Source organism: Phalaenopsis equestris, unplaced genomic scaffold (genome assembly GCF_001263595.1).
Source record: "Phalaenopsis equestris unplaced genomic scaffold, ASM126359v1 Scaffold000311, whole genome shotgun sequence".
Classification (NCBI taxonomy): Eukaryota; Viridiplantae; Streptophyta; class Magnoliopsida; order Asparagales; family Orchidaceae; genus Phalaenopsis; species Phalaenopsis equestris.
In genome coordinates this window covers 123,901-138,351 of record NW_018164753.1, presented here as the reverse complement: position 1 = coordinate 138,351, position 14,451 = coordinate 123,901, and the positions used below count along the sequence as shown (strand labels likewise).

Below are 14,451 nucleotides of genomic sequence, written 5' to 3'. Positions count from 1 at the left end.
CCCCCCCCAACCAGCTAGAATCGATTAGAGCCCAAAAGTTTCTTATCTTCAGAGTCACTACATTCATTATTTTATTAAAAGCATATGCATTTACTGGGATATTCCGAGGTGTATCAATCCAATGTTACTTACTAACTTCCTCTTCATTATCCATATTTCTGAAATAACAAATAAAAGATTTCAATTAGTCACAATTTATCCCTTTATTTTTGTTATTCATTAATCAATTTAATCAAACTACCAACTCTTTTTAATTAGAATTCAAACCTAATTTTCCTGATACAGCTTTTGTCACAACTTGGCTCGAGACTTGAAATTAAACAAAACAGGAACATATAGTCATATGGTATAATTAACATTTCATTTACTCTTCACGTATTATCATACATTCTAATTTATAAAAGAGTCAATAAGAAATCAAAAAGTACACTACACAAAAAAAGTAAATTATCTAGAAACAACATAATCAGAAAGTAAAGCAGTTCAAACCAACACCCAACAATATAACACCAGTCAGAACTAAATAATGCAATAACTACAATTATAATACACGATATATTACCTATCAGCGCTAGTCTTCCTTCTGTAAATCATCCTTCTCTTGTCAGTTATATCAATTTAATATTTTTCTGAAATTATTATTAATTTTTAAGAATAAGATATGCCACTTAGTGAACAATCACAAACTTTTTATTCTTTAGCTTAATATGCAAAGGTTATACATTAATGTCTCAAGAAAATGTAATTTGTTAAAAAAAATCAAACCGTAAGTTTTTACTTTTCATTTTACCTTTCCAGTTTCAATTTAAGTATTTATCTTTTTTAACTTTTTTAAGATCTCAAGATACTCTCATGCTCGAATGTATCCTCAAAAAGTTGTATTCGTAGACATTCTTAAAATTTTGCACCTAGAGGTACACTTCTATCATTTTCATTAGGGGTACATCGCATCCTCCACCTATACCATTTAAGAGTAATCATATATGACTTAAGCCTTTACATTTTATTTCCTTTAATTGTCTCATTTTCAAGTTATTGAATATTTATTTTCCCTTCTTATCATTTCATTTCATTCCATTTCAATGATACATTTAACTTACAACATGCACATATTTATAAAAAAAATAGATATCTTAACCAATGTTGCAAATCTTTATTTTGATAGAACATCATTTTAATACATATATGAAAGTAATTACTCACCTAAACTCCTGAAATTTGAATATCTCTCTTTCTTAAATTAACACTCATTGCACCTTTAACCATTGATTTAAATTTGTTATATTAATGTATACTTTATAGCATCCAAATTACTTAAATGAAACCTTTTACATAATTAAATTATCGAACACTTTCGTTACTAAAATTTGCTCGGATCGATTGTCTTTCCCTCAAAATCATTCACTTTCAATATCTATTTTAAATTCAAAAACATTAAATGTTAATATTATAGCATATTTGAGCAATTATGTTTATATAATTAAAAACTTATAAAATCGGATAACTCTCTTTTTTATAGCTCGATACGATCCCTACCTGTACACCCATAAGCCTTCCTGCCTTCCTGTAAACCCATGAGCCTTCTTCTCTTTCTACCTTCGAGTGTGGCTCGACTTCAACATCGCACGGCGAGCTTCTCCTCCCTCATCCTTCGTTTGGCTAGGGTTGAGCACGACAATGACTTCGCACGCGTGGCTCCTCATCAAAGCCACATTTCTGCCTCTTCCCTATGCTAGGATTTCTTTCTACAACTACACAATAGTCAATAACTTCCCATCCACGTGAGTGATTTCTTCCATTCTTCCTTTCTCTTCTTTTTCTTCCCTCTTCCTTCTCTACTGATCAACTAGGGCACGCACAAAGGTAATCCTTCACAGTCTCCCACTCTCTCTCTCTCTCTCTCACACACACACACACAATCTCGATGCTTCCGCGATTCCAAATGAGCGAGTCATCTTAAGTGAAATTGTCGAGACGGTTATTCGATCCCACCGATTCAATTCTTTTTTAATTATTATTTTTATTATCAAATTTTCAGTTATGACACACCTGTTCAGCATTCATGCTCTAGGCGTCCACATCTTTGACATTGCATAATAATGTATCGTATATTGTCAATTTTTGAATATTAAATACATCTTCAATAGCTTCTCCCAATCTTTAGCACTATTTAAGTATTTTACTATGTTTTAAACTTTTTTTATGAAAAAGCTTTATTAGGTGTATTAAATGTGAACATGGCATTTTTGTTAGCTGTTTTGATTGACAAAGATGCTGTAATTTTTATTGGAATATTTAATTGAACTGTTGGCTCAATTAGCTCATGTCCATTGACATATATCTAACTAAACTTTTTAACAAGTAACACTCTATCCTCCCTTTTGTGTAAACCACATGCTTAATCATTGCAGGAAGCTAAAGAAAAGGAAAGGGTAATTAGCGCCCCAAAATCCATAATGCCTGCTGCATTTGTCTCATTTAAAACAAGATGGGGAGCAGCAGTTTGTGCTCAAACGCAGCAGTCAAGCAACCCAACATTGTGGTTAACAGAATGGGCTCCTGAGCCTCGTGATGTCTATTGGCCAAATCTAGCAATTCCCTTTGTTGAGCTTACAATAAGGAGGTTGCTTATGGCTGTATCACTTTTCTTCTTGACATTCTTTTTCATGTTTCCTATTGCAATCGTTCAGTCCCTTGCAAATCTTGAGAGCATTGAAAAGGTTTTGCCTTTTCTGAAGCCTGTTATAGAAATGTAAGTACTGCTCTTATTTCAAGCTTATTTTATCCCTAGTCTGTTTTCATATTATTTACTTATACTTCTAAGATGATTCTGCCATGATGATGTGATGCTTTTTAAAACATAACATTGTTATCAAGCTTTTTTTTATATATAATTTATAATTATCAAACATGATAACGGGAAAAACCAGACCATTTAGCACCATATACTGGCTGGTGTATGTGGGCTTCAAGCAGCATTGAGTTGTCATCAAACGTAGCAATTTTTTACTTTGATTTTGTATGAAGTGAAAACAAATTAATACCAGAATTATCACTGATTACCAAAAGACATGGGATAACCACTTATGATATATATATATATATATATGACACATGAGGTTGGTTGGGAGCTTGTATCATAGCCTCTACCAAATCTTTTACACACACACACACACACACACACACACACACACACATACATACATATCATAAGTGGTTATCCCATGCAAGAATTAGCAACGGATTTGGAGTCCACATAACTTTTGCTGAGAACGCATGCAAGAATTAGCAACGGATTTGGAGTCCACATACATAACTTTTGCTGAGAACACGTAGAATAATGGACGGTAGGCTGCGGTATCGTGCCATTAAATTTGGTTCATAGCGAGTCGGCATCATCTTGACCGTTCAGCGCACCTATTAAACTTAAATTACTACTCAAGTTTAAGTTGGATTAGACTTGAATAGATCCTTAAAGTTATTCCAAAGTTCGAGAGTGAGTCACAAATTGGGTCGAATTGAGTTAACTTCATTTAGGACAAGTTAACCAAAAAATTTGGCTGATTTGGATTAACACGGGTTAGGTCAGGTTAGCCCAGCGATTCAGTTGAATTGGGTTAACCCGGGTTAGGTCACGTTGGCTCAGTGGTATAGTTGATTTGGGTTAATTCTAAGAAGTGATATTGCCATCCAGCCCTATTAGTCAAACATTGTACTAGAACATGATGAAACCATCCTTGTAAGCCTTTATCTAAAAAGACATGGGATGACCACTTATTTCTTCTTCTTCATATATAATATTGACAACATGATGACATTATTAATTCCGAGAACTAGAGGCAGAGTTAGGACTAAAATGGGACGTCCCTAGCACTTTTGCGCCTTTTGGTGGCTTTTTTGGTTTTTAATCTTTTTGTATCTTTGTTTTATTTGGGATTTATGTTTGTTGTATTGTGTGAGTTGGACTTTCTTTTATACCCTCTCATACAAATTTTCTGTAACTTTTCTTCTTTAAAATATTATTCATTGGGTTTTTTCAATATATATATACAAAATAATTATTTCATTGATGGGAAGAAGATACAATGGTTTTAGTGAGCAAGTGCTAGGAATCCACTCACAAGACATACAAGAATAAAAAAGTAACCAAAATGTACAAGTATACTCCAAAAAAACTAGAGACAATTCCCCCAAAAAAATAAAAATGGTCTGCGGGCTACTCGGGAGGAGCAGAATTCTACCAGAGAGCTTAATTATGATGAGTGAGTTTTCCTCTCTCCCTAGATCTAGAGAGGGAGTCGAGTAGCAAATTGTGATGGAGGCTTCCACCCGAAACGAGCAAAGCATCCTCATGTAAATTCTTGCATTCTTTCAGTTCTATTTTTTATCTTCCTGGTTTTGTAAACTTATCAATCATCTTTCAAGGGTTGTCCCACTGATCACTGAGTTGATCATCAATGGGAGCAATTTCTATCTGTTGATTACCTTGAACTTGGCACTCCACCAGGATTTGAGGGCCTTCAACATAAGCAATTATTGTTTTCATAGCATATGGAGCATCATCAGGCACAAAAATAAGAGTATCCTCATTTTTAGCAACATGAGAGGGTTGAGGAAGTGAGGGGAGCTCCTCTGGGGAAAAATCAGTGGCAATATTCTCTCTAGTTGCAGTTTCCACCATATCACCCAGTGGAATATGTGCTCCTTAAGTGGTTAGGTGAGACATTTGAGGTCGTGGTCTCAAATTAGGATGGAGCCTGAAGCATTTTTCAAGTGTGTGTTTAAACATTTTACAATAGGTGCAATAGTATGGTCTCTATTCTATGACAATCTGCTGCTACTTCCTATTATGTGGAGTGCCAAGCCAAATTTTTTTAATGTCAGGTAAAGTGATATCTCTCTCCACAAGGATCTTGACAATAAGAGGTCTTGTGAGATTAAAAGTGGGTATGTCTAAATTCATTGGTCTCCAAAGCATGACCCCAATGGAATAAATGACCAGTTGGTTGAAAAGATGTAACTTAAGCCCAATTAACTTAAATCATTTTGGTACTATAGGTGGTTCTTGGTTTGGATCAAATTCAGGAGACCACTTGAGCAACTTCATAATTATTCCTTCAATGGTGAGATTTTTTTTAGAGAAAATCCTGGCATAGTCCTCGTTTGCAGCCAAATATATTACCATATGTCTCCCATCTAATAGACCCACCTTCCATTGTCCTACGAGTTTGAGATCCTCAGAAGCTTTGCAAATAACCTCCATTTTGGGATGCCCCAGCTGAAATATCTCAATGAGAGTGAATTTGCATTTTTTTAACCAGAGTAGAGATTTCAAAGTCTGAAAAGATAAGAGCACCCTTACCACCCTTCCGACAAGCTCTCTCAACAAACGAACAGTCGGCTATCCCTTCAAGAGAATAGTGATAAATCTAAGGAAACACCACATGGTCGACAACCTTCTTAGATTCTAGACCCTTACAAAGCACCTAAACAAATGATTCTTTATGTAGTTGCGGTTTCGGTGGAGGAACAGTGGCCATCGCAACAGAAGACAAAATAATAGAGAAAGGAACTGTAGAATAACGTTTGTAGATGAGAGAGAAGGGGTATTGCAGGGGGCATTGTTAAGCAGGTGTCGACGTCTGTGGGTAGAAAGCGAGAGGCTGGGGCTCGACAAGGCTCTACTTCGGCGCAGGCGACGAGCTGCGACGCAATGCCCTCCCCGCCTTCTTCGAGCAGGACAAAACTGCTTCGACGCAAACCCCTACCCTTCTTTTACAAGCACGACGAGGTGACGAGCTATGATGCAATCCCCTTTTCGCCATATTTGATCACAGCAAGGCGACGAAACTGCTCGACGTGAACCTCTACCCTTCTTCTTCGAGCACAAGGAGGCGACGAACAAGCTACGATTTCGTTCCGACATAAGGATGTCGAGGGGTACTCGAGTCGAGATCGGAATGTCTAGTTTATATATATATATATATATATATATATTTCGCCAAAATAAAAATTTCATTGATGAGAAGAAGATACAAAAGTTTTAGTGAATGAGTGCTAGGAACCCACTCACAAGGCATACACGACTTAAAGGGATAACAAAAAAAGTAATGTATACCCCAAAACAGCTGGATAATTTCCCCAAAAGAACAAAATGGTCCACCAGAGAGCTTAATCATGATGTGTGAGTTTTCCCCTCTCCTTGGTTCTAGAGGGGAGTCTAGCTCCAAATTGTGATAAGGCTTCCACCCGAAACAAGCAAAGCATCCTCCTGTAAATTCCTGAGTTCATTCAGTACTTTTTTCTTCTTCCTGGTTTTGTTAACTTGTCAATCATCTTTCAAGGGTTGTCCCAACTTATCATTGAGTTGATCATCAATCGGAGCAATTTTCACCTGTTGCACATCTTGAAATTAGCACTCCGCCAAGGTTTGAGGGCCCTCAACATCAGCAATATTTATTTCCATAGCATATGGAGCATCATCTGGCACTAAAAGGAGAGTATCCTCATTTTTAACAACATGATGGGACTAAGCGGTGCTTCTCTGGGGCACAAATAGCGGCAATATCCTCTCTAGTTGTTGTTTCCACCATATCAGTCAGTGGAATAAGTGCTTCTTGAGTAGTTAGATGAGGTACTTGAGGTTGGGGTTTCAGATTAGGGTGGAGCCTGAAACATTTTTCAAGTGTGTGTCTACACATCTTACAATGGGTGTAATAGTATGGTCTTTGTTCCATGATAATTTATTGTTAGTACCCGTTATGTGCAATGCTAAACCAAATTTCTTCAATGTCAGGTAAAATGATATCACTCTCCACAAGGATCCTGACAACAGAAGGTCTGGTGAGATTAAACATAGGTATGCCTAATTTCATGGGTCTCCCAAGCATTGCCCCAATGAAATAAAGAATCTGATGGTTGAAAAGATGTAATTTAAGTCCATGTAACTTAAACCTTATTGGTACTGTAGGTGAATCTTGGTTTGAATCAAATTTAGGAGACCACTTGAGCAATTTCATAGTTTTTCTTTCAATGGTGAGGTATTTTCTGGATAAAATCCTAGCATAGTCTTCGTCCATAGTCAATTGTGTTATCTCATGTCTCTCATCAAAGCTTTTGAGGATTCAAAGCTTTGATATCCTCAAAAGCTTTGCGAATAACCTCCATTTTGAATTTTTAATGAGTGTGAATTTGCAGGCTACTCAGGAGAACCAAAATTCCACCAGAGAGCTTAATCATGATGAGCGGGTTTTCCTCTCTCCCTGGATCTAGAAAGGGAGTCAAACACCAAAATGTGATGGGGGCTTCCACCCGAAACGAGCATAGCATCCTCTTGTAAATTCCTGCGTTATTTTAGTTCTTTTTTTTATCTTCTTAATTTTGTAAATTTGTCAATCATCTTCGAAGGGTTGTCCCAACTTATCAATGAGTTAATGTTGATCACCTTGAACTTGACACTCCGCCAGGATTTGAGGGCCCTCAACATCAGCAATAATTGTTTCCATAACATAGGAGCATCATCAGACACCAAAATGAGAGTATGCTCATTTTCAATGAGAGTATCCTCATTTTCAGCAACATGAGAGGGTTGAGGTACTGAGGGGAGTTCCTCTGTGGCAAAATCAGTGGCAATATCCTCACTAGTTGTAGTTTCCACCATATCACTTAGTGGAATAGGTGCTCCTTGAGTAGTTAGGTGAGACACTTGAGGTTGGGGTCTCAAATTAGGATGGAGCCTGAAGCATTTCTTAAGTGTATGTCCAAACATCTTACAATGGGTGCAATAGTATAGCTTCTGCTATATGACAATCTGTTGCTAATACCTATTATGTGTAGTGTCAAGCCAAATTTATTTAATGTCAGGTAAAGTGATATCTCTATCCACAAGGATTTTGACAACAGAAGGTCTTGTGAGATTAAAAATGGATTAAAAATGGGTATGTCTAATGTATGTCTAATTTCATTGGTCTCCAAAGCATGACCCCAATGGAATAAAGGACCAGATGGTTGAAAAGATGCAACTTAAACCCAAATAACTTAAACTATACTGGTACTGTAGATGATTCTTGGTTTGGATCAAATTTAAGAGACCACTTGAGCAACTTCGTTGTTATTCTTTCAATTATGAGGTATTTCTTAGAGAAAATCTTGGCATATTCCTCGTTTGTAGTCAAATGTATTATCACATTTCTCCCATCTAATAGACTCACCTTCTATTGTCCTACCAGTTTGAGATCCTCAAAAGCTTTGTGAATAATTTCCATTTTGGGATGCCCCAATTGAAATTTCCCAATGAGAATGAATTTGCATTATTTAAACCAGAGTAGAGACTTCAAAGTCTAAAAAGATAACAGCAGCCTTACCACTCTTCCTACAAGCTCTCTTAACAAACGAACAGTCGGCTATCCCTTCAAGAGAATCATGATAGATTTGAGGAAACATCATATCGTTTTAATATATTCGCTCTTAGGCTTTTCTAAATAAATAAATAAATATATATATATATATATATATGGCTTCTGCTTCTTCTCAAGCACCGACTACTTCAGTTTTAAACCTTAAAAGAAGGCTTCTTTTGTTGATATGGTTGGTTCTATGAGATCAAATTAGTTTTTCCCTCAGGTTTATCATGAATATACGAAGGCCAGGAGGATTGCAATCTTATCAAGAAGAAGTGGAGGAAGAGTGGCAAACTAACTTTATACTTCTCTGATGTTAAAGTTTCCAACCCATTTGATAAGTGCAAATTCACTCTCATTGGGAAGTTCCAATCGGGACGTTCTAAAATGAAAATCGTTCGAAAGGCTTTTGAAGATCTCAAACTATTGGGACTTTGGAAGGTTGACCTCTTTGATGGGAGACATGTGATAATACAATTATCTAAAGTGGAAGACTATGTCAAAATATTTTCCAAAAAGTTTATGACAATATATGAGAAATATATGAAACTGTTTAAGTGGTCTCTTGAATTTGACCCAGCCAAGAACCACCTATAGTTCCAATCTGGTTTAAACGACCTGACATAAAGTTGCACTACTTCAATCACCAAGTCCTCTATTCTATTGGAGCTGCACTAGGGAGACATATGAAATTGGATACACCCACATTCAATCTAATCATGCCTTTGGTTGCAAGAATTCTTGTTGAAACGAATATCACCTTCCTTGATGTGGACGAAATATGGCTTGGTGCTGCCCACAATAGGTATAGGTAGCCAATTGTGGCAAAACAAAGACCCTACTACTGCAGTCACTGTAAACTGTTTGGGCACACCCCTATCAAATGCTTCAGGCTTCACCCACATTTGAGATCGGTAGGTCCTAACAACATCATTCCTGTGGAGGAAAACATAAACTGTTAATCTTCGTTAATCTTCCAGAAATGTTGAATGAGAATTTAACTCATAAGGCTACTCCTCACTAACCAGATCAACAATTTTCACCTACTGTTATTGAGGCAGTTCCTCCTCAGATCACAAATACTATGAATTTTGTTGTAGTAGATGCTAGCTGAAGTGTCTTGGAACCATCTATTGCGAGAGAGGAGGGTACTCAGATTCTGGAGGAGTGTCAGGATCAAGGTGTGCTGCAGGCTGAGTCAGGTCAGCAGTTTACGGATCAACATACCCCCCGGGGTGAGCTCTTCATCGAAGATCCACCTATTGTTCTGACGGGATTACCTGTGGCAGACGATTGGCAGGTTTACAAATTTAGGAAGAAGAAAAAAGGAATGCTAGATCGCAGTAATTCTCATGATGACTGTCTCATAGTTTCGGGCGGAAGCCCACATCTCAGTATATTGCTAGGCTCCTTATCTCGATCCTAGGTCGGGGGGGAGGGGAGGGGGGAGGGGGAGGGGGAAACGGGGAATCCACCGACTACACCCACCATGATTAGGAGTTGTCTTCTCTTTTTTTTTTTTTTTTTTGGGGATTTCGTGTGTTATATATCTTCTTTTGAGTAAGTTGTAATCCCTGTGATTGGGCTCTTTGTACCCACTCACTAAAACCTTTGTATCCTCTCTTTTATATCAATATATATATGTATATTATTTATAGGGTTGCTCGTAGTTTAGACAACTTATATCAAGAAGGCTATGATAATGGTATTGTGTTTTGAGGATCTTTGAATAGTTCATTAGCAGCATTGAAAATTTACGTATGAATGTGTCTTTGAATATATACATTTGTTCGGATAAGGCCTCTTGAAGAGTTCTGATTAATTTATTAGCAATCTTCAAACGTTACATTTTAAAACTGCTTTTTCAGCCCCACAATCAAGTCTTTCATTCAAGGTTTTCTACCGGGAATTGCTCTAAAGATCTTTCTCATTATTCTTCCAACGATTCTTATGACTATGTCTAAGATAGAAGGTTTCACATCACTGTCATCTCTGGAGAGGAGATCTGCTGGAAAGTACTACCTCTTTATCTTGGTTAATGTTTTTCTTGGAAGCATAATCACAGGAACAGCATTTCAAAACCTCAATGTTTTTCTTCATGAATCTGCTAGCGAGTAAGTTGGGTAAAAGTTATATTTCTTATGCTACATTTTGAATATTCTGTGCTCTATTATTGCTGATTCATTATTGTTATATTATGGCCGGATAAGTTTTATAGAAAAGATTGACTTGGTTATTTCTTCATATTTATATGCATACGTCAATTTATTTTATCAACTCAAGGGCAATATTCCTTGGAGGAATTTCATTTTATTTGTTGAGATATTGGGATGAAAATGTTGGAAAGGAACCAAAACCATACCATTGCTCCTACTTTCTTTTTGGTTCAGAGTATTGGTCCAGGATTTAGTTGTTTTCACATTGGGGTAGGGAAGGTGTGCTTACGAACGAAGGAATCAAATGATTCAGGGAAAACTAGAAATATGATGATTTCAATCAAATTCAGGAGCTAAATGAGTGCTGGTTATTTCCATTTTGATTTGGTGATTAATGTTTTGTATAATGTGGGGGTAAGATTATGTGATCAACTCCTCTCCAAAGCTTAAATCAGTTGGAGTTTCATGTTATTATCATCCATCGTCCTAATAGAAGTGACTTTGTCAGCCCATTTAAAAGGGTATTGAATCCAATATTTTCTCACCTCTGCCTATTAAAAAATGAAGTGTTTGTCCTTCACGAAGTTTTCGAGATATGAAATTCAAATTTTCTTTCAAATATGTATCAAATGCCAATCTTTAGAAATCCTTTCTTGGTTCATGCTTTATGTTGCTTAATAGATTATAATTGTATTTTAACTTTTTTTCAGAGTTCCTGTAACTGTTGGCGTCTCCATCCCCATGAAGGCAACATTTTTCATCACATATATTATGGTTGATGGCTGGGCGGGCGTTGCTGCAGAGATTCTTAGATTAAAACCATTGATTGTTTTTCATTTGAAAAATGCCTTTTTGGTTAAGACTGAAAGGGATAGAGAACAGGCAATGGATCCTGGGAGTTTGGATTTTGCCACAGCTGAGCCTAGAATTCAACTCTACTTCTTGCTTGGACTTGTGTATTCAGTTGTCACACCATTCTTTCTTCCCTTCATTGTTATTTTCTTCGGTTTGTCATATCTTGTTTTCCGTCATCAGGTACCAAGCATCTATTCATTTCACTTTTAATGTTCAAAATTTTTTTATGGTCTTTTGACACACCTATTTCATTCCAAGCTGCTTTCATTTCTATCAATAATTGCTAGGCTTGACCAATACATAAAATGTTTTAAACACCGCCAGAATAAGATTTTGTTCCTAACTCGTGGTCTTTCATACTGTGTTTTCATTAAATAAAATAGAATATGAATGCAAATGTAACGGAAAGCAAAAAAAAATAATATGTACATTTCCATGCACTGTCAATCTCTTACACGCACACAAATATGGTCCACTATTTGTAGGGCGCCATATTAATTAGAAGAATTTATGAAAGTTTTAATTTAGTTTCCAATTCACTTTAATATGATTTGAAATAGTCCATAGTGATGATTATTTTGGCGTCCATTAAAATAGTTCTGAGACTAATTTAACACTTTTATAAAATTTGGGACTAAAATGATTCACTATAAATAGTCAGGGAACTATTTTGGCACATTCATACATACATGGATATTAATATATATGCATACATAGAGAGAGGGAGAGAGGGTGAGAGTGCATATCTGCTTTAGTTCGTATAGATGTGGATATCACAAGGGGAGTTTAGTTATTTGACATTTTTATCTTGTTGGGACTCATCTTACCCTTTCATCTTACCCATATGATACGAACCAAGATAACTTTTCTACATAATTTAGGGCAAACAAAATATTTTTCTCTACTTACACAAAAATAACACAACTCAAATACATAAAAATAAGAACCTACAACTCGAGAAGTAGGCGATCTCTCTTAACACCTACAATTCGAGAGGCAGACGATCTCTCCTAACACCTACCATTCGAGAGGCCAAATCCTAAACTTATGACTCAACTACAAAAATTAGGGCAACCAAATATTTTATTTAAAAAATATAATTAACGCAACTCGGACACTTACAATTTAAGAGATATGGGATCTCTCCCAAACCCTAATCCTAACATTTTCAATTCAAGAGGTAGGCGATCTCTCCCAGCCCCGGACTCCTAAGATTCAAGACAACAATCTCATAGTATAACACTAACCCTAAATATATTAGCCCTATTTACACCTCACAATAATAAAATTAAAATTATTAAATTACCCTTAATCGCCGGCATAGCACCATCCTTGCCTTCTTCTTTTTTTGTTATAAATTTGTCAAGCTTGTGGAAAACGGTCAATATTACTGCAGAATTGCTTTCTTCATAATACGAAATTACTGCATTGTACAATTTCGGCAATATTACCGACTGGTGTTGATAATTTGAAAGTTCTGTTTGTTTTTGCCAGATTATAAATGTGTACAACCAAGAATATGAGAGTGGAGCTGCATTCTGGCCAGATGTTCAGAGACGTGTGATAACTGCATTGATAATAGCGCAACTTTTACTAATGGGTTTGATAAGCACAATGCACGCTGCCAACTCGACTCCACTGCTCCTTGTTCTTCCTGTATTAACGATTTGGTTCCACTTTTATTGCAAACATCGGTTTGAACCAGCATTTGTGAAGTTTCCACTACAGGTATGTCTTAGAATCCAATAAACTTATGAAGTAATAGTTTTTTGGCGCAAATATTATTTTAAAATCTTCCGAGGATTTTCTTTACTGTATATTTCATGAAAACTCTTTGGAACAAAATGTAGTGTTAATAGTTTACTTTTAATAACACAAAGAAAATATGCTTTGTCGGGAGAAGGTTCCCATTAATGGGATTTTTGGGGTCCATTAACTTATCTGAAGAGGATGGTGGTGTAGATATCTTTCAACATTTAGGCACTACCACGTTCTAGTGAGATTTTTTCCGTGTATATCCGATCTATCCCTATGGGAACATTATTTTCTTGTAAATTTTATTGTCACGAACTGGACTGGGGCTTAGAATTAACCAAGGTTGGAATGAACGGTCGGGCGGGCGAATTAAATTTTCTATATTAACTCACAATTTAATAGATGAAAGAACCATATAAAATTAAATTAAACTGGTATAATTTATAATTATCTCGTTGATTATTGTCCGCGTCTTCTATAAATATTTTCTTGTCCATCGCTCATCTCTTAATAATTTAGTTGTACCTGAAAAGTCAGTTAAAACAACTATGAGCTAAAGAGTCAATAAATACTTATACTTCTAAACTAAAGTAATACAAAAAAAAAAAATAATGAATAATATACATGTCAATGAAGCTTCTTTATAAATCAATATAAATATTTAAGATGTTATTTGTAGAGATCTATATCATTATCATATCAATATCATTTCATATATATACAACCGTCACAAGAGACACCGTTTAAAAATTTATGTTAATTAAGACACATCAATATCAATATTTTTTTTTATTTACATGCATGAGTATATTAGTGTTCATCTGCTAGTACAATCAAAGGGTGTTTCATCATAGTTAGTCATGCACATGCAAACATACTATAAATCATTTCATTTTCTCATTTTCATTCTAAATAACATATATGTGTAGTAAATAAGTATAACTATGCAAATCATTCATATGAAATGATCAAATTGAATAAAAAACCAAAATAATCATATTCAAATTGTAGTAACAAGATATCTTGACTAATGACATTTTAATGCAAGTGATGTAAAAGAAATACAACAATATTACCATAATTTAGAAGTAAAAGTACTCATCTTGATTGTCGATTAATTTCCAGTTTGATTTGTTTTGATATTGACCATTCTATATTTGGAAGCATAACAACATATGAAGTTTAATTAATTTATTATTTTAATAAGCTAATATCATTTCATTAGTTAAGTATAATCATACTTAATTTATATTATTTATATATATATATATATATATATATGAAAA

The 14,451-nt window shown here is 35.5% G+C and overlaps 1 protein-coding gene across 1 annotated transcript in view; it reads left to right on the top strand.

Moving 5' to 3' along the window:
- LOC110025594 (CSC1-like protein At4g02900) overlaps positions 1 to 14,451 on the top strand; it is a gene marked incomplete at its 5' end in the record, with an annotated part of 87,811 nt that overhangs the window by 69,007 nt on the left and 4,353 nt on the right. Inside the window, 4 exon segments of the mRNA XM_020726154.1 lie at positions 2,412 to 2,752; positions 10,268 to 10,513; positions 11,266 to 11,590; positions 12,905 to 13,138. Coding sequence (XP_020581813.1) covers positions 2,412 to 2,752; positions 10,268 to 10,513; positions 11,266 to 11,590; positions 12,905 to 13,138 — 1,146 coding nt within the window.